Consider the following 23,714-nt stretch of genomic DNA (forward strand, 5'->3'; position numbering starts at 1 on the left):
ATGAAATGAAACCAGAACCAGTTTCCATTTGTTCATCTTTATTGAGAAAAACCGTCACAGAGCGATTAGTTGATCGGTTAGCCGCCGGGACCGGAACCAGAACCAGATCCGGATCGCCTTCCAGTGCAAAAAGTAAAACCAGGAGAACGGATTGGATGATGAACTAACGGCTCTCCTCTAAAGACACAAAACTAGGAACTGAAACAGCTTTTCTCTTTTAAAAACGGACACAGAGTTCTGAGCAGCACAGGAACCAATCACTGACATGCATGAAGGGGCGGCGCCGGCCGGTTCTGCTAGGCCGGTCCGGTCCGCTCCGAGGCTGCGGCTCGTGTCTCCAGCAGACGGACAGACGGGGGGTGGGAGGGAACAGCATCACAGTTCAGGATGAGACGAACGGAAACGTGAACAAACTGCAGGGAAAGGTGGGCGGAGGGGCGTGGCCAGGAGGGGCGTGGCCAGGAGGGGCGGTCCGGCGGGTCACATGGCATATTTCTGGGTCCAGTCCTGAGCTGTCTTGTTGTACCTGCAGGAGACGAAACAGACGCCGTCAAAGTCACGGTCAGGAGGAGAGGAGGAGGTTCTGAGGAAAATGATTGGACCACATCTGCTGCTATATTCATAGAAAGTTGAGTGGAAGGAAAAAGTGCACCAGCACCCGGGAGAACTGGACCCTCGACAGGATTGTGAGACAGAATCTGGTGGAGCTTCACTAGGAGTCAGAACATCCAGAGTCACTGAGCTGCTAGCAGCCGGGCTACCAGCCAATGGGTTGCTAGCAAACTGCATGCTAATAGCAAGTGGGCTACAACTGCCTTGCTTGCTAGCAATGTGTATGCTAACGAGTCAATAGATTCCATCTGAACAGCATAAATTACAAGTTTAAAAGTGAAAGTAGTTCTCAAACATGGGAATCTGCTGCAGTGGTTCTGGTTCTGATTGGACCTCACTGAGAAGTTCTGCTGCAGCTTCACAATGGAACCAAGTTTCATCAGGTGTTAGCATCAGGCTAACTGAACTGGACCCAGGTTGATAAGAACCAGAGAGAGTGTGTGTGTGTGTGTGCGGGTGTGTGTGTGCGTGTGCAGGTGTGTGTGTGCGTGTGCAGGTGTGTGTGTGCGTGCGGGTGTGTGCAGGTGTGTGTGTGTGTGCAGGTGTGTGTGTGTGTGCATGTGTGTGTGTGTGTGTGCAGGTGTGTGTGTGTGCATGTGTGTGTGTGCGTGTGTGTGTGCGGGTGTGTGTGTGTGCGTGTGTGTGTGTGCAGGTGTGTGTGTGCGTGTGTGTGTGTGCAGGTGTGTGTGTGCGTGTGCAGGTGTGTGTGCAGGTGTGTGTGTGTGTGCGGGTGTGTGTGTGTGTGTGTGTGCAGGTGTGTGTGTGTGCAGGTGTGTGTGTGCAGGTGTGTGTGTGCGTGTGTGTGTTTGCAGGTGTGTGTGTGTGTGTGCGCGGCAACCCACCTGACGGGGTCTGTTTTGTAGATGCGGGCGATCTCTGGTACTAGCGGGTCGTCAGGATTCGGGTCACATAACAGAGAACAAATGGACAAAAGAACTGCAGAGAGAAAACAGGGACCCAGTTTGGATCAGAACCGCCGTTTGGACCAGCAGAACCTCCCTGACTGATGCTAGCTGCGGTTATTAGCACCACCTGCTGCTCGACATTCACCACCAAAACATCAACCATCCTGGATTATCCTGGATTATCCTGGAAATCATTTACACGTTTCTGCTGCTTTTCTTCCCGTCTTTGTGTGTGATGCTCCACTCCGCATGAAATTTAACTAGCTTGTTTAGCCGTGTTCATTTCTAATTCTGATGCGTTGTTGATGCTGTAAACTGTTCTAAATGCTGTAAACTTTGGTTTTTAATAAACTAAACACACATTTCGCTATGAAACAAGTCGAACTAAAGGTCAGAAAACTGACCTTTAGTTCCTGTGAACATTCATCAGCTTCAGACACAACAGCTAAAGATTTTAATTGATTCATTATTTTCTATTAAAATTTGGTTTTGGGACAAAAACGGGTCAGAAAATAACCGACTTGCATTTCTGCACTTTGATTTTAATTTACTTTTATTTTGAAAGGCTTCAGTGAAATGTTCAGCCTAGGAACTGACTGAGGTCCTGCTGGGGGCCACCAACGGCCCCCGAACCGCAGCTTGGACACATCGCTGGAGGAAAACATCTGATGATGAAACTGTCAGAGTAGCCGGTTCCGGTCGGATCGGGTCGGGTTGAGCAAGGTCATGTCGGGTCATACCGGTTTGGGTCGGGTCTTGCTGGTTATGGTCCGGTCTGGTCGTACCAGTAGGTCACACCGGTTCCGGTTCCGGTCCGGTCTTGCTGGTTCTGGCCCGGTCGTGCCGGTTCCGGTCGGTTCGGGTTTGCTAGTTCGGTCGTGCTGGTTCCGGCCCGGTCTGGTTGTGCCGGTTCGGTCACACCGGTTCCGGTCCAGTCGGGTCTTGCTGGTCCGCTCGTGCCTTGCCGGTACCGACCCGGTCGTGCCGGTTCCGGTCTAGTCGGGTCGTGCCGGTTCCGGCCCCGGCCCGGTCCAGTCATGCCGGCCCCAGCCCGGTAATGCCGGTTCCGGCCTGGTCCAGTCGTTCCGGTTCCGGCCTGGTCCAGTCGTGCCGGGTCCGGCCCAGTCGTTACGGCCCGGTCCGGTTGTGCCAGGTCCGGCCCGGTCCAGTCATGCCGGCCCCGGCCCGGTCGAGCCGGGTCCGGCCCAGCTTCGGCCGGCTCCGGCCCGGTTCCGGTCCGGTCCAGTCATGCCGGCTCCGGCCCGGTTCCGGTCCGGTCCAGTCGACCCGGTCCAGTCGGTCCGGTACCTTTAGAGATGGTGAGCGCCGGCGACCACTGGGACCGCAGGATGTCCAGGCAGATGCTGCCGTTGCTGTTGATGTTTGGGTGATAGATTCTGGTGGTGAAGGCGACCTGGAACAGGAGCAGACGGATCGGGTCAGAACCGGTGCCGACCCGGGCCGGCTCGTCCGGGCCGTTCTCACCTTGGGCGGCTTGAAGGGATAATCGGTCGGGAAGTGGATGGTGAGGAAGAACACGCCTCCCTGGTACGGACTGTCGGGCTGCAACAGAACCAGAACCGCAGCGTCAGTCCGGGTCACGGAACAGGCAGAGTCCTGATCCGGGTTCTGGTACTTACCGGACCCATGATGGTGGCCTGCCAGTGGAACACTGAAAACAGCAGAGCAGAGTCAGAGCTTCACCAACAGAACCGGCCGGAACCGGACAGAACAGAACCCTGCAGAACCGCACAGAACTGGACAGAACAGAACCCTACAGAACTGGACAGAACAGAACCTGACAGAACAGAACCGGCCGGAACCGGACAGAACCCTACAGAACCGCACAGAACTGGACAGAACAGAACCGGACAGAACAGAACCCGACAGAACCGGACAGAACTGGACAGAACAGAACCGGACAGAACAGAACCCGACAGAACAGAACCCTACAGAACTGGACAGAACAGAACCGGACAGAACTGGACAGAACAGAACCCTACAGAACCGGACAGAACTGGACAGAACAGAACCGGACAGAACAGAACCCGACAGAACCGGACAGAACTGGACAGAACAGAACCGGACAGAACAGAACCCTACAGAACTGGACAGAACAGAACCGGACAGAACTGGACAGAACAGAACCCTACAGAACCGGACAGAACTGGACAGAACAGAACCGGACAGAACAGAACCCGACAGAACCGGACAGAACTGGACAGAACAGAACCGGACAGAACAGAACCCGACAGAACCGGACAGAACTGGACAGAACAGAACCGGACAGAACAGAACCCGACAGAACCGGACAGAACAGAACTGGACAGAACAGAACCGGACAGAACTGGACAGAACTGGACAGAACAGAACCGGCCGGAACCGGACAGAACCCTACAGAACCGCACAGAACTGGACAGAACAGAACCGGCCGGAACCGGACAGAACCCTACAGAACCGGACAGAACTGGACAGAACAGAACCGGACAGAACAGAACCGGACGGAACCTTACTGTCTTCGCCGACGGGCCCGGCTGAGCATTGGGCCGGAGGGTCTCTGGACAGGTCCGTTAGCTCCTGCAGAACCAGAACCAGAACCACAGGTCAGAGGTCAAAGGTTAACACATAAGGAAACAGGATTGTGAGATTCCGGGTTGGATCAGAACTCTTCTGAGCCCAGCAGAACCACAGCAAACAGAACCGGACTAACTGTCGTCTTCTGGACCAGCACCGGTTCTGATCCGTTCAGAAGCACCAAACCAGAACCAGTTGGAGGTTCTGCTCCAGTCTGAACATTAGGAACCGAACTGGGTCGGGTCGGGTCGATGCGTGAGCAGCAGCTATATTTACCCCGACAGGGACCGGATCGGGACAGGCCGGCCCGCGGGTCGGCTGCTTATAGAACCGGCCGGGTCGGGTTTCCAGCCAAGCCGGGTGTGTGTGTGTGTGTGTGTGTTGGTATGTGACACATTGGATCAGAACACGGATCGTCTTTCAGGTCCGGCCGGGTTCAGCAGGTAAAGGTCCGGTCCGGTCCGGCGGGTGGGGAATTCCCCTCTGGAGGTCCGAACATCTCAGCTGGACATCCAGAGGTTCTGCTGGGACAGAACCACCGGGTCACATGACCTGATTCCTGTACGACCATATTTGGTAAGGTGACAGTAAAGTCCAGAACCGAGTCCAGGTCCAGATGAAGCTCCAACCAGCCGGTCCTCCTGAGGAAGACCCAACAGAACCACAGGACCAGAACCGGACAGGATCTGGTCCTGTGGTTCTGATGGATCATCTTTGAACCAAAGAGAGACGTTTGGACCTGGAGCTGGACCACTGGGTGGACTGGTTCTGTTAGTTCTGCTCACCTGCAGCACCTGTTGTGGAGCTGGCTTGTGATTGGTCCGTAGCTGGAAGGGGGCGGAGCTACAGACTCGATCTGATGCTGATGGTTCCACTGAGAAGAACCGGACCGTGACCCGAGGTGAAGGCAGTTGGCTTCATTAGACCGGAATCAGCTGAGGTGGTTCAGGCTGAACAGAACCACCGAACCTTTGGACCGAATCTGGGCTGACATCAGAACCCGACCCACAGCAACAACCCGGCGCTTTTCCTCCGACCAGAACCGAACCGATACCAACCATTTGGAAGAGCAGGTTAACGCCTGATAAAGGCTCCGAACCGAACCGAACCGAACCGAACCGGCCGGAGGAACAGGCTAACAGCAGCGAACAGCGCTCTGGGAAGCAGGCTGAAGTTGGCTTCTGATTCGAAGCCTCTTTAAAGGGCTGTTCCGCTGCTTTTTACGAACCCGAACAGCTTGAATCAGTTCTGGTTCTGAACTAGTGAAAGTGGATTGTTCTGAACCCATTCCTGGTGGTTCTGAACCCATTCCTGGTGGTTCTGAACCCATTCCTGGTGGTTCTGAACCCATTCCTGGTGGTTCTGAACCCATTCCTGGTTTTTTCCACCTGCTTGGGAAAAACTGTCCACATCAGGTCCCATTACAAATATTGCAAATTATTATTGTAAATAAAAGTCTTTAAAACAAAGTTTATGATTTCTAGATCTGGAAGTAAATCAGAATAGAACCAGATTTAAAACCATTTGGTCTGTTCAGACCTGAACCGAACCGGACCGTCCGTTTCTGATCAGTGGAAGTTTTATTTTGGTTTTAGAAACTGATACATCATTACAATTAAAATCTAACATTTAATGGTTTTTTCCAACAGGCTGAAGGCGCCGGATCATAAACTGGGTTCTCCAGAATCTGTAGTCTGTGTGGAATAATTCGGGTCAGGTTGGACCGCTCTGAGTGTTTCTGGGTTTTAACTACAGCTGATCAAATCTGGGCCCGAACCTTTAAAAACTGTGGAATGGCCCTTTACTGAAGCACCGAATCAGAAGCAAACTTCGGCGTTGAGTTTTGTGGCTCATGATAAAGCTGAAACAAGCCGAGAGTTACCTTAGAAATCCGTTTTAAAGCCATTGTGTCTGTCAGAAGGGACCGGCTGTCGAGGAGGAGGTGGCGGAGGAGGAGGAAGAGGAGGGCAGGCCAGCTAGCTGACGCTGACTAACTAGCATCTAGGACTCTGCTAGCTTCTGTGTTTCGCTGCACATGCGCTGCTTAGACTGCACCGGGTTCCCGTTAAATGTGTTCCCGCTTCACCGACCGACAGTCCGTTAGCCCCGAACTCACACTGAGACCCCACAAACAAACCGGACCGACCCCAGCGGCTCAAAATGTCTTCCGTTACATACAGCAGCTGTCAGAGCACCGGGACAGGAGGTCTCACTCTGACTGAGATTCAATAACAGAGAGCAGGAGGTCTCACTCTGACTGAGATTCAATAACAGAGAGCAGGAGGTCTCACTCTGACTGAGATTCAATAACAGAGAGCAGGAGGTCTCACTCTGACTGAGATTCAATAACAGAGAGCAGGAGGTCTCACTCTGACTGAGATTCAATAACAGAGAGCAGGAGGTCTCACTCTGACTGAGATTCAATAACAGAGAGCAGGAGGTCTCACTCTGACTGAGATTCAATAACAGAGAGCAGGAGGTCTCACTCTGACTGAGATTCAATAACAGAGAGCAGGAGGTCTCACGCTGACTGAGATTCAATAACAGAGAGCAGGAGGTCTCACTCTGACTGAGATTCAATAACAGAGAGCAGGAGGTCTCACTCTCACTGAGATTCAATAACAGAGAGCAGGAGGTCTCACGCTGACTGAGATTCAATAACAGAGAGCAGGAGGTCTCACGCTGACTGAGATTCATATCACTCAGAGAAAAGGCTCAATCTGTCTGAGTCGTTCTACTAAAAGATGGAAGAGGTCTCACTCTGATTGAAATATGATTCATTTCATTTCCCTTCTCTCTCCATTTGCCTGTGCAGATTGAAAAGTACTTAGAGGCCAAGAAATACAGAAAAGAGCATGGAAATAAAGTTTCTCAGTGAATTAAATCAGATAAAACTGAAGACACGTCATTCAAAAAGATACACTTATCTGATGAAAATATTTAATTAAAAACATTTTAAAAGTAGCAACAGTCTTAGGGAAGACAGGACATGTTGCAGCCTAATATATGTGTAAAGGAGCCGAAGCTGTTATAAAACTGCTTTAGTTTTATAACAGCCTCAGATTGCTCGTCCATCTAATCTCAATTCTTCTTCTACTCCAGAGATAAAAACTTAAAGGTCCAAGTCAGAAAGTTAGACAAACACAAAACGTGCTTTAATGCAACAGACTCAAACTGTAATTAACGTGTAATAACAAACTTATTCCAGTTTGCTACATTCATTAGCGATGGACATTATAGCATCAAACATTGAGAAAAACATAAAAATATCTTGCAGAAATGAGTGAACCATAACTCAGAGGAAAATAAGATCTTTATTGATCAAAAGGTGAATAAAAGGTTTACAGAAATATGAAAACACAAACAATTTCTGTTGCAGTTTTCATCAAATATGGCTGCATTCACTAGCGTTCATATTTGAATGCTACATGCTAAAAGCTACATTCATGAATGATGCGCGTGGGTGTGACGTCATCAGGGCGTCATCTTCAGCACGGTCCGTCTCTCGCAATCAAAATGTCTGCATTTTTCTCCCTGAGCAGAAAAAACCAACATTTTTATTTCATAAAGTCAAATGTTTATTCGTTTTAATCCAGATTATGAATATAAAAATCCTTTATTGTCCCACAGAGGGAAACTGAAGGCGTAAAGCCAGAAGGTCGCACAGAAAAGTCCCAAAAAGGGTTAAAATATTTTTAAAAAGCATAAATAACAACAGTAACAATAATAAAAGATATTAAGACAGAATAACCTGCTCATATATGTCAATTTAAACGTTTTGTTTTTACTCGATAAAACGCTTGAAAGTAATTAATCTGATCATCTCAGCATTTTGGATCATTTTATTTTTTATCTTTTGTCTTTATTTAAAATATGAATTTATGTGAATATTTGAACATGTTTTATTTTTAAAAACAGACGGATGAATGGAACAGGTTCTGCTGTCAAACTGAACCCAGAAGAACAGAACCAGGGTCTGTCTCCATGGTAACGGGACCAGGGTCTGTCTCCATGGTAACGGGACCAGGGTCTGTCTCCATGGTAACGGGACCAGGGTCTGTCTCCATGGTAACCAGGGTCTGTCTCCATGGTAACCAGGGTCTGTCTCCATGGTAACAGAACCAGGGTCTGTCTCCATGGTAACGGGACCAGGGTCTGTCTCCATGGTAACCAGGATCTGTCTCCGTGGTAACAGAACCAGGGTCTGTCTCCGTGGTAACGGAACCAGGGTCTGTCTCCGTGGTAACAGAATCAGGGTCTGTCTCCATGGTAACGGGACCAGGGTCTGTCTCCATGGTAACCAGGGTCTGTCTCCGTGGTAACAGAACCAGGGTCTGTCTCCATGGTAATCATGGTAACGGAACCAGGGTCTGTCTCCATGGTAACCAGGGTCTGTCTCCATGGTAACCAGGGTCTGTCTCCATGGTAACCAGGGTCTGTCTCCATGGTAACCAGGGTCTGTCTCCATGGTAAAGAATCAGGGTCTGTCTCCGTGGTAACGGAACCAGGGTCTGTCTCCATGGTAACGGAACCAGGGTCTGTCTCCGTGGTAACAGCACCAGGGTCTGTCTCCATGGTAACGGAACCAGGGTCTGTCTCCATGGTAACCAGGGTCTGTCTCCATGGTAACAGCACCAGGGTCTGTCTCCGTGGTAACGGAACCAGGGTCTGTCTCCATGGTAACCAGGGTCTGTCTCCATGGTAACCAGGGTCTGTCTCCGTGGTAACGGAACCAGGGTCTGTCTCCATGGTAACGGAACCAGGGTCTGTCTCCGTGGTAACAGCACCAGGGTCTGTCTCCATGGTAACGGAACCAGGGTCTGTCTCCATGGTAACCAGGGTCTGTCTCCATGGTAACAGCACCAGGGTCTGTCTCCATGGTAACGGAACCAGGGTCTGTCTCCATGGTAACCAGGGTCTGTCTCCATGGTAACCAGGGTCTGTCTCCGTGGTAACGGAACCAGGGTCTGTCTCCATGGTAACCAGGGTCTGTCTCCATGGTAACAGATTCCGAGGAGAAAACTCCCTTGCTGGCGGTTTGTTTTTCTTCCTGCAGTTTTTATTTGGACATGTTGGAGGAATAAAAGCCTCCTGGTTCTGTGCTCCTGTGAGTTGGATCGTTAAACGATGTGTCTCTGCAGGTCAACTCACAGTCGCTGGACGCACAGCGAGCATTCGTTGGGGTAAGAGACGCCGTCGCTGCCACACACCGGAGAGTAATTCAGTGGACACGCCTGAGTGACGCTCATCCCCACACAGGAGGGCTGCAGGACAGAAAGAGGTGAAAAACATCACAACATCAGGGGCCAAACTCAGGAGAGGTTCTGGTTCTGGTTCTGGTTCCAGAGTCTTTACTCTGATGGTTGATTTTCTCGGTGGAGTTTTGCGTATTCAGTATTTCTGCGTCTGGTCAGAAACCTGCTGCACGGCTTCTTTAGAGGTCATTTAACAGAAACTCAAGGTCACTAATGACCTGCAGACTGATCCAGAAACTGGTTCTGTCTGTTCAGACTGGACCTCAGACTGGACCTCCATGTGCATCAGGCTGTATTTAACCCCAGGGTTCTGGTTCTGACCCATTATATTGAAAACCATCAATGCTAAGCAGATGATTTCTGCTCTGCGTCTCTTTCACTTTGAATAAATTTAATTTTATTTTATTGTGCAGTTTATAAATCAGTATTTCAAGAAAATATTTCACATGCAGTTACAGAACCTAACTTTGCCAATATTTATCACAGATCAATACTTTTGGTGCCAAATCATACATAGTTATATAGAAATCATATTTACTGATATCTTTGTTATTTTTAAAGATGGCCGCCATGGTTATCATCAAATAGTAGTTTTTGCACTAAACTAAGTTTGGTGTCTAATCACAGCCTACATATTCTGAACCATAGAAATCATAAATATTTTATTGATTCTATGTTTCCTTTTTCTGGTGGCCATTTTCCAAAATGGCTGCCGTGGTTTAAATGGAGAATATATCCGTTATAACCATTATAGTTATTGTCAGAGAAGGGCACAAAGCTAGGCTTACTAACTACTAATTAGCTAAACAAGAATCCTAACTATACTCATGCTAACTGCTAATGCTAACCGCTAAGAATTAGCAGACGCTAACGCTACATTTTTCCAAAATGTTAATGGACTGAAACATGGACTGAAAATGATTTCTACAGATTTTAAATGTTCTGCAGCAGAACCGTCTGGAGAAGTTCTGATGTTTGGACCTGATGAGCAAAAGGAGCAGGAAACGAAACCAGACAATTTGAAGAAACTGATTGAAATAATTCCTGAAAAATTCTCTCGTTTCTCTGATTATTCTGAAATTTAACCAACAGAAATAATTCTGGTCAGAAGGAAATATGTAAATTATTATTATAATACTTATTATTATGTCACTAATAATTATTATTATTATAATACTTATTATTATGTCACTAATAATAATTATTATTATAATACTTATTATTATGTCACTAATAATAATTATTATTATAATAATTATTATTATGTCACTAATAATAATGTGTAAGATGCCGTTTGCTCTGATTCGACGACATGATGATGAAGCTGTTTCACATTTCTTCCTGTAATTTATAAAAGTTTAAATTTTCCAACATCACGATGCTTCTTACCCTCCTGTGGAGCCTGGATTTGTCTTCAGCACCTGGAAAACATATTTAACGGCTTTATTTCTACACACGGTGTTGGCTGAATAGAGTCTTATAATTAAAATGATTTGATTTAAGTCGATTAAACAGCTTAAATAAGGGTTTCAGTCAAATGCTCCTGCTGCTGGTTTTACCTGCACAGAGGAGAAGCGTCAGGAAGACGAGCAGCAGGTTCCTCAGAAACATCCTGGATGGATTTTATCCTGAAATAACGTCTGTGGTCTGATTGGCTGCCGGGTTCTCTGTGCGCAGGTCCGGCTGCTGCGGCCTTTTACGAGTTCGGTGTTGTTGTGACGGCTGCTGCGGCCTTTTGTTCAGGACTTAATCTGTGGATCAACATTCTGTCTGCGGTGAAATATCGCTGACAGAGCGCAAAAATGTCCCAAGACTGAGGGACAGAAAAACACGTCTGGCTGAACGCAGAAGAATCTAAAACAGCAAAAAACATGAATATAACAATTCAAGAGTGATTGAAGCACATAAGCAGACTTTGTTTAAGCCGTTTCCCACGTTCTGCTCAATTATCTGGGCTAAGATAGAGACTGCAGTAAGACCAGTTTTACTCAAGACACTTTTTAAAGCCAAATCTAAATTTTCCCCAAAGCAGAGATGGAAGGAAGCGTTTTGTGAAAATGTGAGTTGAATGTTTGAATTTCTGCTCCTGACGTTTTTCCATGTGATGTAACTGAGATGAAGACGAGTTTATATTTTAAAATAAAGACGATCAGATTCATTTCTGATCACCGTCTCCACTCAGACATCCAGACTTCGAGACGTGAGGGCAGAGATGTGACCCGATGTGAACTTTGACCCCGCTCTGAGCCTGCAGGTCCCAGTGTTGGGCCGAGTCGAGACTTTACAACCAAACAGAGATTTAAAGCTGCTGCTGCTCAGAGAGCGCAGGGAACCTGGAGCCTCTCGCTTTACGACTCGGGAGGAAATGATCTTTTCATGGTCAGAAAAAGTAAAAAAATAAAATCTTTGGATTGTTATAATATTGATACAATATTAGATAAAAGGTCAAATATATTTACGTATTTCAAAGTAAAACCTATTCTACTGTGGTTCAGATCTACTGGCATTTCTGGACAACCAAACTAAAAATTAATCAGGAAATAATGAGGGTTAAGATAATAAAATACATTCAGTGGATCATGATTTAAATTTGTAAGTACATATTTTAATAAAATCTGAATTTATTTAATAAGTCAGTTTATGAAGTTAAGCTGTTTCTATGTGTATCAAAAACAGAATATTGAAGCTGAAACTTTCTGCTGATATTCGGCTTTTACCTCCGTCTGGATCTGAAGTTGGATAAAATGACTTCTGACGTAAATAAACTGAACATTTGAGATGATGAAACAAACATTCATTCTTATTTCTTGATAAAGCTGAAATGATTATTATAGTAAATATCAAATTGATACTGAAAGAATCAATGAAAACAGATCTTCATGCACTGCGCCGTCTGAACTGGAGGTGGCGCCACCGAAGCATTTGGCTCCACTATGAAGCTGGCGGAAATGCACCTGTTTGGACACAAGAAGAAGAAGAAGCCGCTGCCAGCCGACGTGCTTGCAGCGTCTGTTTGGGTCCGCGCTCCAGGTTCGGTTCGTGGTTCGGAGCTTTCGCGGTTTAATCTGAGCTGGACCTGAAACATGTACGACCAGGACGAAGGTGAGCAGGAAGTGAGGAGAGAGGAAACAGGAAGTGATTAAAAACCTTATTGATCTGCTAACGGAATGTTAGCTAATGCTAGTTCCAGCTTCACTGCTCAGAACAAATGAACTGATCAGGAACTGATCACCAATTCCCGATAACCTGCTCAATAACACCGGCCACATGCGCATGCTCAGTGTGCGCGGACAGTTCGCGCTCGTTCTGATCTACGGCTTTAAAACCTTTTATTGAAACACTTAAAGCTAACTGAAGCTAAAGCTAACTCAGGAGCTAACAGGGACGGTGCGGCTCGGTTCGGGTGGCTGAACCCGAACCGAGGACTGACCATGGCGGTTTGGGTAATGATAGAACTTCTGCTGAAAACAAAAACGCGTCGTAAACTGTTATTACTCTGTTTTCACACATATCCACGTACGTTGACGTCAGGGTTGTGAACTCTAAGCTAACTGATGTTTAGCCGGTTCCGTCCCTCTGACCCGCTGGTTAGAACCTGTGGTTCCGGTTCTAGACGGAGCAGCAGCCTGACCCAAAAACAGAATTAGAATATTATTGCACATTTCATTTATTTTAGGAGCTTCGTCATCAAGTGATGAATGTTTTTATTTCTGTTATGATGATTTTTCCGTTTCTAGTTTTTGGAAACATGACAATAAAAAACTATTTCTAGGTTTAAGTATGTTGAGCTCTGTGCTGAAGAGCGTTACCATGACAACCGACCTGTCCTGACCCCAGACTGCAGGTATTGATCATTGATCACAAGTATGGCTTGTTTTGTTTTGACAGATAATCAGTACGATGAAGATGATGATGAAATCACTCCTGATCTGTGGCAGGAAGCCTGTTGGATCGTCATCAGGTAAGGTCACCTGAGGTCATGTGACGGTTGCTGTGTTCACTGATCATTAATGATGATCGATCATGGATCAATAACGGAGCTGGAAGATATTTCTGGCTAACCCACCCTAGCAATTGAGATTAAATCTCCCAGCTCTTATTTTGAAAAGCTTCCTCTTCAGCTCTTATTTTGAAATGTTTCCTCTCCAGCTCTTATTTTGAAAAGCTTCCTCTTCAGCTCTTATTTTGAAATGTTTCCTCTTCAGCTCTTATTCTGAAATGTTTCCTCTTCAGCTCTTATTCTGAAATGTTTCCTCTCCAGCTCTTATTTTGACGAGAAGGGCCTGGTGCGGCAGCAGCTGGACTCGTTCGATGAGTTCATCCAGATGTCGGTCCAGCGGATCGTGGAGGACGCTCCGCCCATCGACCTGCAGGCCGAGGCGCAGCACACCTCAGGGGAGGTGGAGGAGCCGGTGAGTCCAGAACCCGCAGCTCTTTAGCGCCGCCCTAGTGGCTCTCTGGAGCGTTTCCAAAAATGTTTGGAGAAAGAAGGGGTGGGAAATATATGTTTTAATATAGGAGAACAAACATGACACAATCATTCTTAACGTTTTCCAATGGTCTAAAAATGTGTAGAGTAAATATTACATTTCAACATTTCCATCAACAAAGATTTGCATCACAGCCTGCGACACGTTCCTGTCAGCTGGGCGGGTGTGGAGGGGGGGGGGGCTGTAAACAAGCCGACGGGATGGGGGGGGGGCATGAGAGCTGAGGACATTCTAGAAGCTGTCAAATAACAAGAACAGCCACTTTACTGTAAGCAGCACCTACGACTTTAAAAGAAACTAATTAAACGTATATATATATATATATATATATATATATATATGAGCTGCACGGTTCAAAGTGTGGGGAAGCAGCGGCTTATAGTCGGAGGAATCCTGTAATGTGGAAAGACGTTGTTTCCGGCGCTGCTTTAGCTGCTGCGTCTGATTAAAGTTGCGTCTTAATGGCCGACGCTGAGGAGCTTCCGGTGACGTCATAACCAGAATTAAACGGGTAAGAACTCAGTCCTGCTATAGGCACATATATTTAGTAACAAAGTGGATGTTTTATGAATTATGAGCAGTTTTTGTCTATATGTTCAGAACGACTCGGTGATATTATGGTGTTTTGCTGCTCTGGTCTAGGATGGTTGTGTTCAAAGGAGAAGAAGATGCTGCCATGTTTTACCTGCACTGACTGGCATTTGCTCAGGAATCAAACTTAAACTACTAATTTAATATACTTTCAAAAGGCTGTTTGTCGTTATAACTGCAGGTTGTGTTTTATTGCTCCGCTCGTTGCCCAGATCAGCGGCACGTTGAGCTTTAGCTGCTTCTTCGATCTCGTCTCAAAGAGCATCATCGTCATGCAAACTGCATCTGGGAGCAGATTTTCTGAGTCCCTGGAGGAAAAATGACCCTTTCCCTGTCGATCTTCACAGTAAAGATGGAAATCTGATTTTTTATTGGATTTATTTAATTTCATCAAAGCAACGAAACATAAAACATTAATATTGTAACCATCGTACAGCAGAGCCACGTGGTGCAGTGATGGATAATGATCATAAACATAATAATGTTCCAGATTAACGTTTAATCATGATGCTGATTATGTACTTTTGCTAACAGGCTGATATAAACACCTAAAGCCTGCGTTGCCTCCACTGTGATCCTTATTTAAGGCTTTTCATGTTTTGCGGCTCCAGACAGATTTGGTTTTGTTTTTGGTCCAATTTCTCTCTTTCAACATTTTGGGTTGCCGACTCCTGGTCCAGAACCAGGAGCGGGTTTTTATCGGCCCGCCGTGACATCACCATGACATCACCATGACGTCACCACCTGTGTTTCAGCCACGCTACCTGCTGAAGTTCGAGCAGATCTACCTGTCCAAGCCGACCCACTGGGAGCGGGACGGCGCTCCGTCCCCCATGATGCCCAACGAGGCCCGCCTCCGGAACCTGACGTAGGTCCACCTGACCCGGTTCTGGCCCGGTCCTGACCCGGAGCCCAGTTCTGACCCGTGCCACACGTCTCCTCAGGTACTCGGCGCCGCTGTACGTTGACATCACTAAGACGATCATCAAGGAGGGAGAGGAGCAGCTGCAGACGCAGCATCAGAAGACATTCATCGGTAAAATTCCCATCATGCTCCGCTCCACCTACTGCCTGCTGAGCGGCCTGACCGACCGCGACCTGTGCGAGCTCAACGAGTGTCCGCTGGACCCGGGAGGCTACTTCATCATCAACGGCTCTGAGAAGGTAGGCCGTGACATCACTCCTCCTCCCCGGCTCCCGACCAGAACCTGAGCTGTCGGCGGTTCCAGGTGCTGATCGCGCAGGAGAAGATGGCCACCAACACGGTCTACGTCTTCGCCAAGAAGGACTCGAAGTACGCGTACACGGGCGAGTGCCGGTCCTGCCTGGAGAACTCGTCCCGGCCCACCAGCACCATCTGGGTCAGCATGATGGCCCGCGGAGGACAGGTGAGTCCCACCGCCGCACGGGCCCTGCAGCCCGCAGGCGGCGCTCTCATGGACGCTGCGTCTGCCTCAGGGGGTGAAGAAGAGCGCCATCGGGCAGCGCATCGTGTCCACGCTGCCCTACATCAGACAGGAAGTGCCCATCATCATTGTGTTCCGGGCGCTGGGCTTCGTGTCCGACAGAGACATCCTGGAGCACATCATCTACGACTTCGATGACCCGGAGATGATGGAGATGGTAAGACCGCCGCCGGCCTGCCGCTCTGTTACCACGGTGACCAGAGCGCCTAAGCCCCGCCCGCTGCGCCTGCAGGTGAAGCCGTCGCTGGACGAGGCCTTTGTGATCCAGGAGCAGAACGTGGCGCTGAACTTCATCGGGTCCAGAGGCGCCAAGCCCGGCGTGACAAAGGAGCGGCGCATCAAGTACGCCAAGGAAGTCCTGCAGAAGGAGATGCTGCCGCACGTCGGCGTCAGCGACTTCTGCGAGACCAAGAAGGCCTACTTCCTGGGGTGAGTCCACACCGGAGCCGCACCCGGACAGGTGTCTGAGGCCTGGTTCTGATCCGTGTTCCGTGTTTCAGGTACATGGTCCACCGGCTGCTGCTCGCCGCTCTGGGCCGGCGGGAGCTGGACGACCGGGATCACTATGGCAACAAGAGGCTGGACCTGGCCGGACCGCTGCTGGCCTTCCTGTTCAGGGGGTGCGGCTTCTCGCCCGGCGCCTCACCTGGCCGTCCCTCCTCCTCAGGGTAACTCTAGTTCCCGTCTGTCCAGGATGTTCAAGAACCTCCTGAAGGAGATCCGGATCTACGCCCAGAAGTTCATCGACCGAGGGAAGGACTTTAACCTGGAGCTGGCCATCAAGACGCGGATCATCTCCGACGGGCTCAAGTACTCGCTGGCCACCGGCAACTGGGGCGACGTCAAGAAGGCCCACCAGGCCCGCGCCGGCGTGTCCCAGGTAGGCGCCGCCTCCGCTGCCCCGGCCGTGGGCCTGCGGTCCATCGCCATGGTAACCACCACCCCGCCGCCTTCCAGGTGCTGAACCGGCTCACCTTCGCCTCCACGCTGTCCCACCTGCGCCGGGTCAACTCCCCCATCGGCCGCGACGGCAAGCTGGCCAAGCCGAGGCAGCTGCACAACACGCTGTGGGGCATGGTGTGCCCCGCCGAGACGCCCGAGGTAGGACCGGGCCAGACGGGACCGGGCCGACCCGATAGGATCGACCAGACAGGACCGGGCCAGACGGGACCGGGCCAGGCGGGACCGGGCCAGACAGGACAGGGCCAGACGGGACCGGGCCAGACGGGACCGGGCCAGACAGGACAGGGCCAGACATGACCGGACCGACCCGATAGGACCAGACCAGACAGAACCGGGCCAGACGGGACCGGACCGGGCCAGGCGGGACCGGGCCAGACGGGACCGGGCCAGACATGACAGGACCGGACCGACCAGACAGGACCGGGCCACACGGGACCGGGCCAGACAGGACCAGACCGACCTGTTAGAAGCTGACTGGACCGACGAGACCCACAAGGTTTTACCAAGACAGAACCGACCAGGTTCCTTAGTCTATTCATCCATCTGCCTGGTTCCTGACATGGTTCCTGCCTGGTTCCTTACATGGTTCCTGCCTGTTTCCTGCCTGGTTCCTGACATGGTTCCTTACATGTTTCCTGCATGTTTCCTTACATGTTTCCTTACATGTTTCCTGCCTGGTTCCTGCCTGGTTGCAGGGCCACGCCGTGGGTCTGGTGAAGAACCTGGCCCTCATGGCCTACATCTCGGTCGGCTCCCAGCCGTCTCCCATCCTGGAGTTCCTGGAGGAGTGGAGCATGGAGAACCTGGAGGAGATTTCCCCGGCTGCCATTGCCGAGTCAGTCGCCTCGCTTTGCCCAGAGACCCGGCGTTCCCGGCGTCTTCCTGATCCGTGTCTTCATGCGTGTTTTCCCATTTCAGCGCTACGAAGATCTTCGTGAACGGCTGCTGGGTGGGGATCCACAAAGACCCGGAGCAGCTGATGAACACGCTGAGGAAGCTCCGCAGGCAGATGGACATCATCGTGTCAGAGGTAAGCCCCGCCCTCCTTCCACCTCGGACACCTGGGGACAAGATGGCCCTTCCTGACCGTCCGATTCTTCCAGGTGTCGATGATCCGAGACATCCGGGAGCGGGAGATCCGGATCTACACGGACGCCGGGCGGATCTGCCGACCGCTGCTGATCGTGGAGAAGCAGAAGCTGCTGCTGAAGAGACGGCACATCGACCAGCTGAAGGAGCGAGAGTACAACAACTACAGGTGAGCCAGACACACCTGCCCACCCGGGCTAGCGGGCTAGCCTCAGCGGCTAACGGGCGCTGTGCTGTTCCTCCTGGCGTCCAGCTGGCAGGACCTGGTGGCGAGCGGCGTGGTGGAGTACATCGACACCCTGGAGGAGGAAACCGTCATGCTCGCCATGACCCCTGACGACCTCCAGGAGAAGGGCGTGGCCTACTGCTCCACCTACACCCACTGTGAGATCCACCCGTCCATGATCCTGGGAGTCTGCGCCTCCATCATCCCGTTCCCCGACCACAACCAGGTACAGCCGGCGGTCCGTCCAGAACCGGGCAGCTGCTCGGTGTTCTGACCCGTTTCCCCCGCCAGTCTCCCAGGAACACGTACCAGTCCGCCATGGGGAAGCAGGCCATGGGCGTCTACATCACCAACTTCCACGTGAGGATGGACACGCTGGCCCACGTGCTGTACTACCCGCAGAAGCCGTTGGTCACCACGCGCTCCATGGAGTACCTGCGCTTCCGGGAGCTGCCAGCAGGTGACGCTGCCGCTCGCCCACGGGGCCAGACCCGTTACCGCGGCAACGGCGGTTCTGTTAGCCGCAGCTAACCCGTGATCCTGACGATTAGTCGGATTTAAAGAGTTAAAAGAAGAACTTTTAACTCATGAAAACACATTTTATCACCCGGGTCCGTAATTACCTGAGCGAATCCCTGATCACTTGTAGCAAACAGCTGAAACATGGGAAGCTCAGTCCTCTCTGAGGCTGATCGGGTGATTATTGATCTGATCAATCATTTCATCTCTACAAGGAAAGTTGGTTTTCCTGAAACCTGGAATATTTGGCTTCTGTCGTCCATCTCTCAGGAATCAACTCCATCGTCGCCATCGCCTCCTACACGGGCTACAACCAGGAGGACTCGGTCATCATGAACCGCTCGGCGGTGGACCGCGGCTTCTTCAGGTGAGGGGCGACCAGAACCTTCCAGGCCCGGTCCGCTTCCGTCCCCTAAGCCGACCTGCGTTTCCCTGCAGGTCCGTTTTCTACCGGTCCTACAAGGAGCAGGAGTCCAAGAAGGGCTTCGACCAGGAGGAAATCTTCGAGAAGCCGACCCGCGAGACGTGTCAGGGTGAGCGCCGGCTCCCGAACGGCCCGGTCCAAACCCGGTGCCGGCTCTAACAACGGAACCTGTTGACAGGGATGAGGCACGCCATCTACGACAAGCTGGACGACGACGGGCTGATCGCGCCGGGCGTCCGCGTGTCCGGGGAGGACGTGATCATCGGGAAGACGGTGACGCTGCCGGAGAACGAGGACGAGCTGGACAGCACCAACCGGCGCTACACCAAGAGGGACTGCAGCACCTTCCTGCGCACCAGCGAGACCGGCATCGTGGACCAGGTCATGGTGACGCTCAACCAGGAGGGATACAAGTTCTGCAAGATCCGCGTGAGCGCCGCCGCCCTGGTTACCATGGTGACCCAGCAGCCGGACCGCTCGCTGATCCCGGTTCTGACCCGCAGGTCCGTTCGGTCCGGATCCCTCAGATCGGAGACAAGTTCGCCAGCCGCCACGGGCAGAAGGGGACCTGCGGGATCCAGTACCGGCAGGAGGTAGGCGGGTGATACCGGATCAGAGCAGCCGGTGGGGTCAGGACAGGTGAGGTGACCTGGTGTTTTATTTTGAAGGACATGCCGTTCACCTGTGAAGGCATCACACCTGACATCATCATCAACCCTCACGCCATCCCGTCCAGAATGACAGTCGGCCATCTTATCGAGTGTCTGCAGGGGAAGGTAAGCTGGCTCCGCCCACCGCCGAGCCTCGTGTTCTGCCCTGAGCGTTGACTGCCAGGCTGTCGCTCCTTCCAGGTGTCGGCCAACAAAGGTGAGATCGGCGACGCCACGCCGTTCAACGACGCCGTCAACGTGCAGAAAGTGTCCAACCTGCTGTCCGAGTACGGCTACCACCTGAGAGGGAACGAGGTCAGAGGCCCCGATGCATGCTGGGGGGTTGAAACCTGCCCAGGTGGCCCAGGTGTGTGACGGTCACTGTGTCATCAGGTTCTGTACAACGGCTTCACGGGGAGGAAGCTGACGTCCCAGATCTTCATCGGGCCGACCTACTACCAGCGGCTGAAGCACATGGTGGACGATAAGATCCACTCCCGGGCCCGCGGGCCGGTCCAGATCCTGAACCGCCAGCCGATGGAGGGCCGCTCCCGGTGAGTTGCCGCCCCTCGCCGCCTCAGGTGAGTCCGCGCCGCGCTGATCTCGCCTGTCTGCCCAGTGACGGCGGGCTGCGTTTCGGGGAGATGGAGCGGGACTGCCAGATCGCCCACGGCGCCGCCCAGTTCCTCCGGGAGCGGCTGTTCGAGGCGTCCGACCCGTACCAGGTCCACGTCTGCAACCTGTGCGGCCTGATGGCCATCGCCAACACCCGGACGCACACCTACGAGTGTCGGGGCTGCCGCAACAAGACGCAGGTAGGCCGGGTCCAAACGCCGCCGATGGATCGCTGCCTCCGCCAGGTTCTGACCCGTTTCTGGTTCTGATCAGATCTCTCTGGTCCGGATGCCGTACGCCTGCAAGCTGCTGTTCCAGGAACTGATGTCCATGAGCATCGCTCCTCGAATGATGACCTCATAGAGGGCTCAGCCAATCAGCTGCTGACCAGGAAGTGATGTCCATGAGCATCGCTCCGCGAATGATGACCTCATAGAGGGCTCAGCCAATCAGCTGCTGACCAGGAAGTGATGTCCATGAGCATCGCTCCGCGAATGATGACCTCATAGAGGGCTCAGCCAATCAGCTGCTGACCAGGAAGTGACGTCACCGTGGAGAGGAGAAACTAGACCTTTGTACTTTTTGTTGTAGTAAATAAATGTGTTTTTCTAACTTGTGTGGTTCAGTAATGATTGGTCCAAACACACATCGTCATGGCAACAGAGGATGGCTGGATAAACACACATCGTCATGGCAACAGAGGATGGCTGGATAAACACACATCGTCATGGCAACAGAGGATGGCTGGATCCAGCATCGCCATCAGGGTGGGAGTCACGGCCGAGCGTCCAGCTCTTCATTTACATCCATTTTCTGACGCTGCGTTTATCCTCGGTGGCGGCGCCAGGGTTCCGAGAGGTGGGGGTCACCTGACCCGGACGGGTCGACGGGGGTCACCTGACCCGGACGGGTGGGTTTGGGTCACCTGACCCAGACGGGTGGGTTTGGGTCACCTGGACTGGTGGGTTTGGGTCACCTGGACTGGTGGGTTTGGGTCACCTGGACGGGTCGACGGGCCATCTCAGGGCTTTTCATTCATATAAAAAACTTTATTAGCTGCTTTGGGTTTATTTCAAACGTAAAAGACAAAAGAAAGGAGAGAAAGAAGTTTAAAGGTGAAGATGGAGGTCAGGATGGAGAGAATGCAAGACGACAGAAGGAGAAACCATGGCAACGAAACGGTTTATGGCGCTAGAAGATGCATCTCTGCGCCTGAATCCAAACAGATGGGACTTTATGTTCGATACAACACTCTGGGTCAGAGGTCAGAGGTCAGGTTTGGGGCTGAGCTGTGAAATGACTTCAGGTCAGATCTGCTGATCATCGGGGTCAAAGGTCAGACAGGAATACAAGATGAATGGAAGTCGATGCAAAGTCCCTAAGTAGACGGGACAGTGTGTGTGTGTGTGAGAGCCTGTGTGTGTGTGTGAGCCTGTGTGTGTGTGTGTGTATGAGCCTGTGTGTGTGTGAGCCTGTGTGGGTGTGTGAGCCTGTATGAGCCTGTGTGTGTGTGTGAGCCTGTGTGTGTGTATGAGCGTGTGTGTGTGTGTGTGAGCCTGTGTGTGTGTGTGTGTGTGAGCCTGTGTGAGTGTGTGTGTGTGTGTGAGCCTGTGTGTGTGTGTGAGCCTGTGTGTGTGTGTGTGAGCCTGTGTGTGTGTGTGTGTGTGAGCCTGTATGAGCCTGTGTGGGTGTGTGAGCCTGTATGAGCCTGTGTGTGTGTATGAGCCTGTGTGTGTGTGTGTGAGCGTGTGTGTGTGTGTGTGTGTGAGCCTGTATGAGCCTGTGTGTGTGTGTGTGTGTGTATGAGCCTGTGTGTGTGTGTGTGTGTGAGCCTGTGTGTGTGTGTGTGTGTGTGAGCCTGTGTGTGTGTGTGAGCCTGTGTGTGTGTGTGAGCCTGTGTGTGTGTGTGTGTGTGAGCCTGTGTGTGTGTGTGTGAGAGCGTGTGTGTGTGTGTGTGTGTGAGCGTGTGTGTGTGTGTGAGCCTGTGTGTGTGTGTGAGCGTGTGTGTGTGTGTGTGTGTGTGTGTGTGTGTGTGTGTGTGTGTGTGTGGGTGTGTGTGAGCCTGTGTGTGTGTATGAGCCTGTGTGTGTGTGTGTGTGAGCCTGTGTGTGTGTATGAGCCTGTGTGTGTGTATGAGCCTGTGTGTGTGTATGAGCCTGTGTGTGTGTGTGTGTGTGTGAGCCTGTGTGTGTGTGTGTGTGTGTGTGTGTGTGTGTGTGTGTGTATGAGCCTGTGTGTGTGTATGAGCCTGTGTGTGTGTGTGTGTGTGAGCCTGTGTGTGTGTGTGAGCCTGTGTGTGTGTGTGTGTGTGAGCCTGTGTGTGTGTGTGAGCCTGTGTGTGTGTATGAGCCTGTGTGTGTGTATGAGCCTGTGTGTGTGTATGAGCCTGTGTGTGTGTGTGTGAGCCTGTGTGTGTGTGTGAGCCTGTGTGTGTGTGTGAGCCTGTGTGTGTGTGTGAGCCTGTGTGTGTGTGTGAGCCTGTGTGTGTGTGTGTGAGCCTGTGTGTGTGTGTGTATATGTCTCTGTGTGTATATGTCTGTGTGTGTGTGTGTGTGTGTGTGTGAGGTGCAGCATGTACATTCAGTCATAATGACTTTGTGTCTCTCAGGTCGTCGGATCAGCAGGTTCAGCATCTAAACTCGATTTTAAGAACTTAAATCTGTAAATGAGGTTTGTTGCTGCTGATTGGAGGAATTTACTGTAAACATCTAAAAGTTCTGAATCACTAAGTTCACATCTTTCTATTTAAAATAAAACGGCCTAGTTAAAGTTAATCGCTGTTTTCCTCTCCATCAGCCGAAATCAGAAGCACCATCAGCAAAAGTCAACAACTTTAAAACTGAACCCAGGACTGAGATGCCCAAAGACTCGGTGTGCAATGACACATATGAGCCTGTTGGGGGCGCTGTGCTCTTTGTCATTGGAACATGGTGGGAAACAAAATGGTGGAAGTTGGTGCCTTAGCATTAGCTTCTGCTGAATACCAAGTTGAGTTAGCACCCATTAAATATTGTGACTTTAGTTATATGCTAAGCATAATTTACATTATTAATCATAGAATGTGACATAAGGTGAATTCAGTGCAAAGCCCGATTTATTTTGGAAAGAGGAAGACTTTTATTTTGATGAATGCTTAACAGGATCTGGTTTTGTCTTTTGTCACTATCTTGTTTTCGGTTGCTAGGAAACAAACTGCTGTTGCCGGTTTTAGCTGTCGCTGTTTGTTCAATAAAGACGTCAGAGTCTGATTTTAAAATCTTTCATTATGTAATAATTATGTTAGTATTGCAAGTTGGCATAGCATGTTAGCATGTTGGTATAGCAGGTTAGCATGT

At 50.8% G+C, this 23,714-nt stretch overlaps 3 protein-coding genes and 1 long non-coding RNA gene across 5 annotated transcripts; 2 read left to right on the plus strand and 2 right to left on the minus strand.

The window, feature by feature from the left end:
- Positions 1-21: 21 nt before the first annotated feature.
- ube2d2l (ubiquitin-conjugating enzyme E2D 2 (UBC4/5 homolog, yeast), like) lies at positions 22-6,306 on the minus strand. Its single transcript, XM_008420997.3, has 7 exons — positions 5,974-6,306; positions 4,031-4,094; positions 3,158-3,189; positions 3,003-3,080; positions 2,826-2,931; positions 1,455-1,548; positions 22-526 (listed from the first exon to the last, which is right to left on the minus strand). Exons 1-7 carry the CDS (start codon positions 5,995-5,997, stop codon positions 481-483), a joined length of 444 nt encoding a protein of 147 aa, XP_008419219.1. The 5' UTR covers positions 5,998-6,306; the 3' UTR covers positions 22-480.
- On the plus strand, positions 1,109-2,010 carry LOC145553212 (uncharacterized). Its single transcript, XR_014089502.1, has 2 exons — positions 1,109-1,336; positions 1,425-2,010. It is a non-coding gene; the product is annotated as an uncharacterized LOC145553212 (long non-coding RNA).
- A 1,080-nt stretch (positions 6,307-7,386) lies between the features above and the next one.
- On the minus strand, positions 7,387-11,118 carry LOC103471797 (putative pancreatic secretory proteinase inhibitor). Its single transcript, XM_008420993.3, has 4 exons — positions 10,906-11,118; positions 10,736-10,767; positions 9,243-9,355; positions 7,387-7,625 (listed from the first exon to the last, which is right to left on the minus strand). Exons 1-4 carry the CDS (start codon positions 10,955-10,957, stop codon positions 7,580-7,582), a joined length of 243 nt encoding a protein of 80 aa, XP_008419215.1. The 5' UTR covers positions 10,958-11,118; the 3' UTR covers positions 7,387-7,579.
- Positions 9,282-20,991, plus strand: polr2b (RNA polymerase II subunit B). Of its 2 annotated transcripts, none has more exons than XM_081611958.1 (25): positions 9,282-9,372; positions 13,235-13,307; positions 13,608-13,758; positions 15,183-15,295; positions 15,372-15,591; positions 15,657-15,815; positions 15,886-16,050; positions 16,126-16,322; positions 16,394-16,513; positions 16,587-16,773; positions 16,851-16,994; positions 17,552-17,691; positions 17,775-17,886; positions 17,960-18,114; positions 18,199-18,397; positions 18,463-18,631; positions 18,961-19,057; positions 19,129-19,223; positions 19,293-19,543; positions 19,618-19,707; positions 19,783-19,890; positions 19,966-20,079; positions 20,158-20,318; positions 20,384-20,579; positions 20,653-20,991. In XM_081611958.1, the coding sequence occupies exons 3-25, from the start codon at positions 13,672-13,674 to the stop codon at positions 20,740-20,742; spliced, it is 3,369 nt and encodes a 1,122-aa protein (XP_081468084.1). In that variant the 5' UTR covers positions 9,282-9,372; positions 13,235-13,307; positions 13,608-13,671; the 3' UTR covers positions 20,743-20,991. The 2 variants fall into 2 exon arrangements, with proteins under 2 accessions (XP_081468084.1, XP_081468083.1); XM_081611957.1 differs by lacking the exon at positions 9,282-9,372 and adding an exon at positions 12,293-12,448.
- Positions 20,992-23,714: the final 2,723 nt, after the last annotated feature.

The sequence above is a fragment of the Poecilia reticulata genome, chromosome 10, assembly GCF_904066995.2.
Source record: "Poecilia reticulata chromosome 10, P_reticulata-male-v2, whole genome shotgun sequence".
NCBI lineage: Eukaryota > Metazoa > Chordata > Actinopteri > Cyprinodontiformes > Poeciliidae > Poecilia > Poecilia reticulata.

Bases quoted from the DNA above. Each gene is read 5' to 3' on its own strand.
- ube2d2l (XM_008420997.3), bottom strand. From the start codon at position 5,997: ATGGCTTTAAAACGGATTTCTAAG. The intron at 2,932-3,002 runs GTGAGAACGGCC...CTCCTGTTCCAG, and splicing joins ATCCCTTCAAGCCGCCCAAG to GTCGCCTTCACCACCAGAAT. The intron at 527-1,454 runs GTGGGTTGCCGC...CGTCTCCTGCAG, and splicing joins TACAAAACAGACCCCGTCAG to GTACAACAAGACAGCTCAGG.
- LOC103471797 (XM_008420993.3), bottom strand. From the start codon at position 10,957: ATGTTTCTGAGGAACCTGCTGCTCGTCTTCCTGACGCTTCTCCTCTGT. The intron at 10,768-10,905 runs GTAAAACCAGCA...TATGTTTTCCAG, and splicing joins GACGCTTCTCCTCTGTGCAG to GTGCTGAAGACAAATCCAGG. The intron at 7,626-9,242 runs GTGAGTTGACCT...TTTTCTGCTCAG, and splicing joins TCGCTGTGCGTCCAGCGACT to GGAGAAAAATGCAGACATTT.
- polr2b (XM_081611957.1), top strand. The intron at 13,759-15,182 runs GTGAGTCCAGAA...CCTGTGTTTCAG, and splicing joins CAGGGGAGGTGGAGGAGCCG to CCACGCTACCTGCTGAAGTT. The intron at 15,816-15,885 runs GTGAGTCCCACC...CGTCTGCCTCAG, and splicing joins TGATGGCCCGCGGAGGACAG to GGGGTGAAGAAGAGCGCCAT.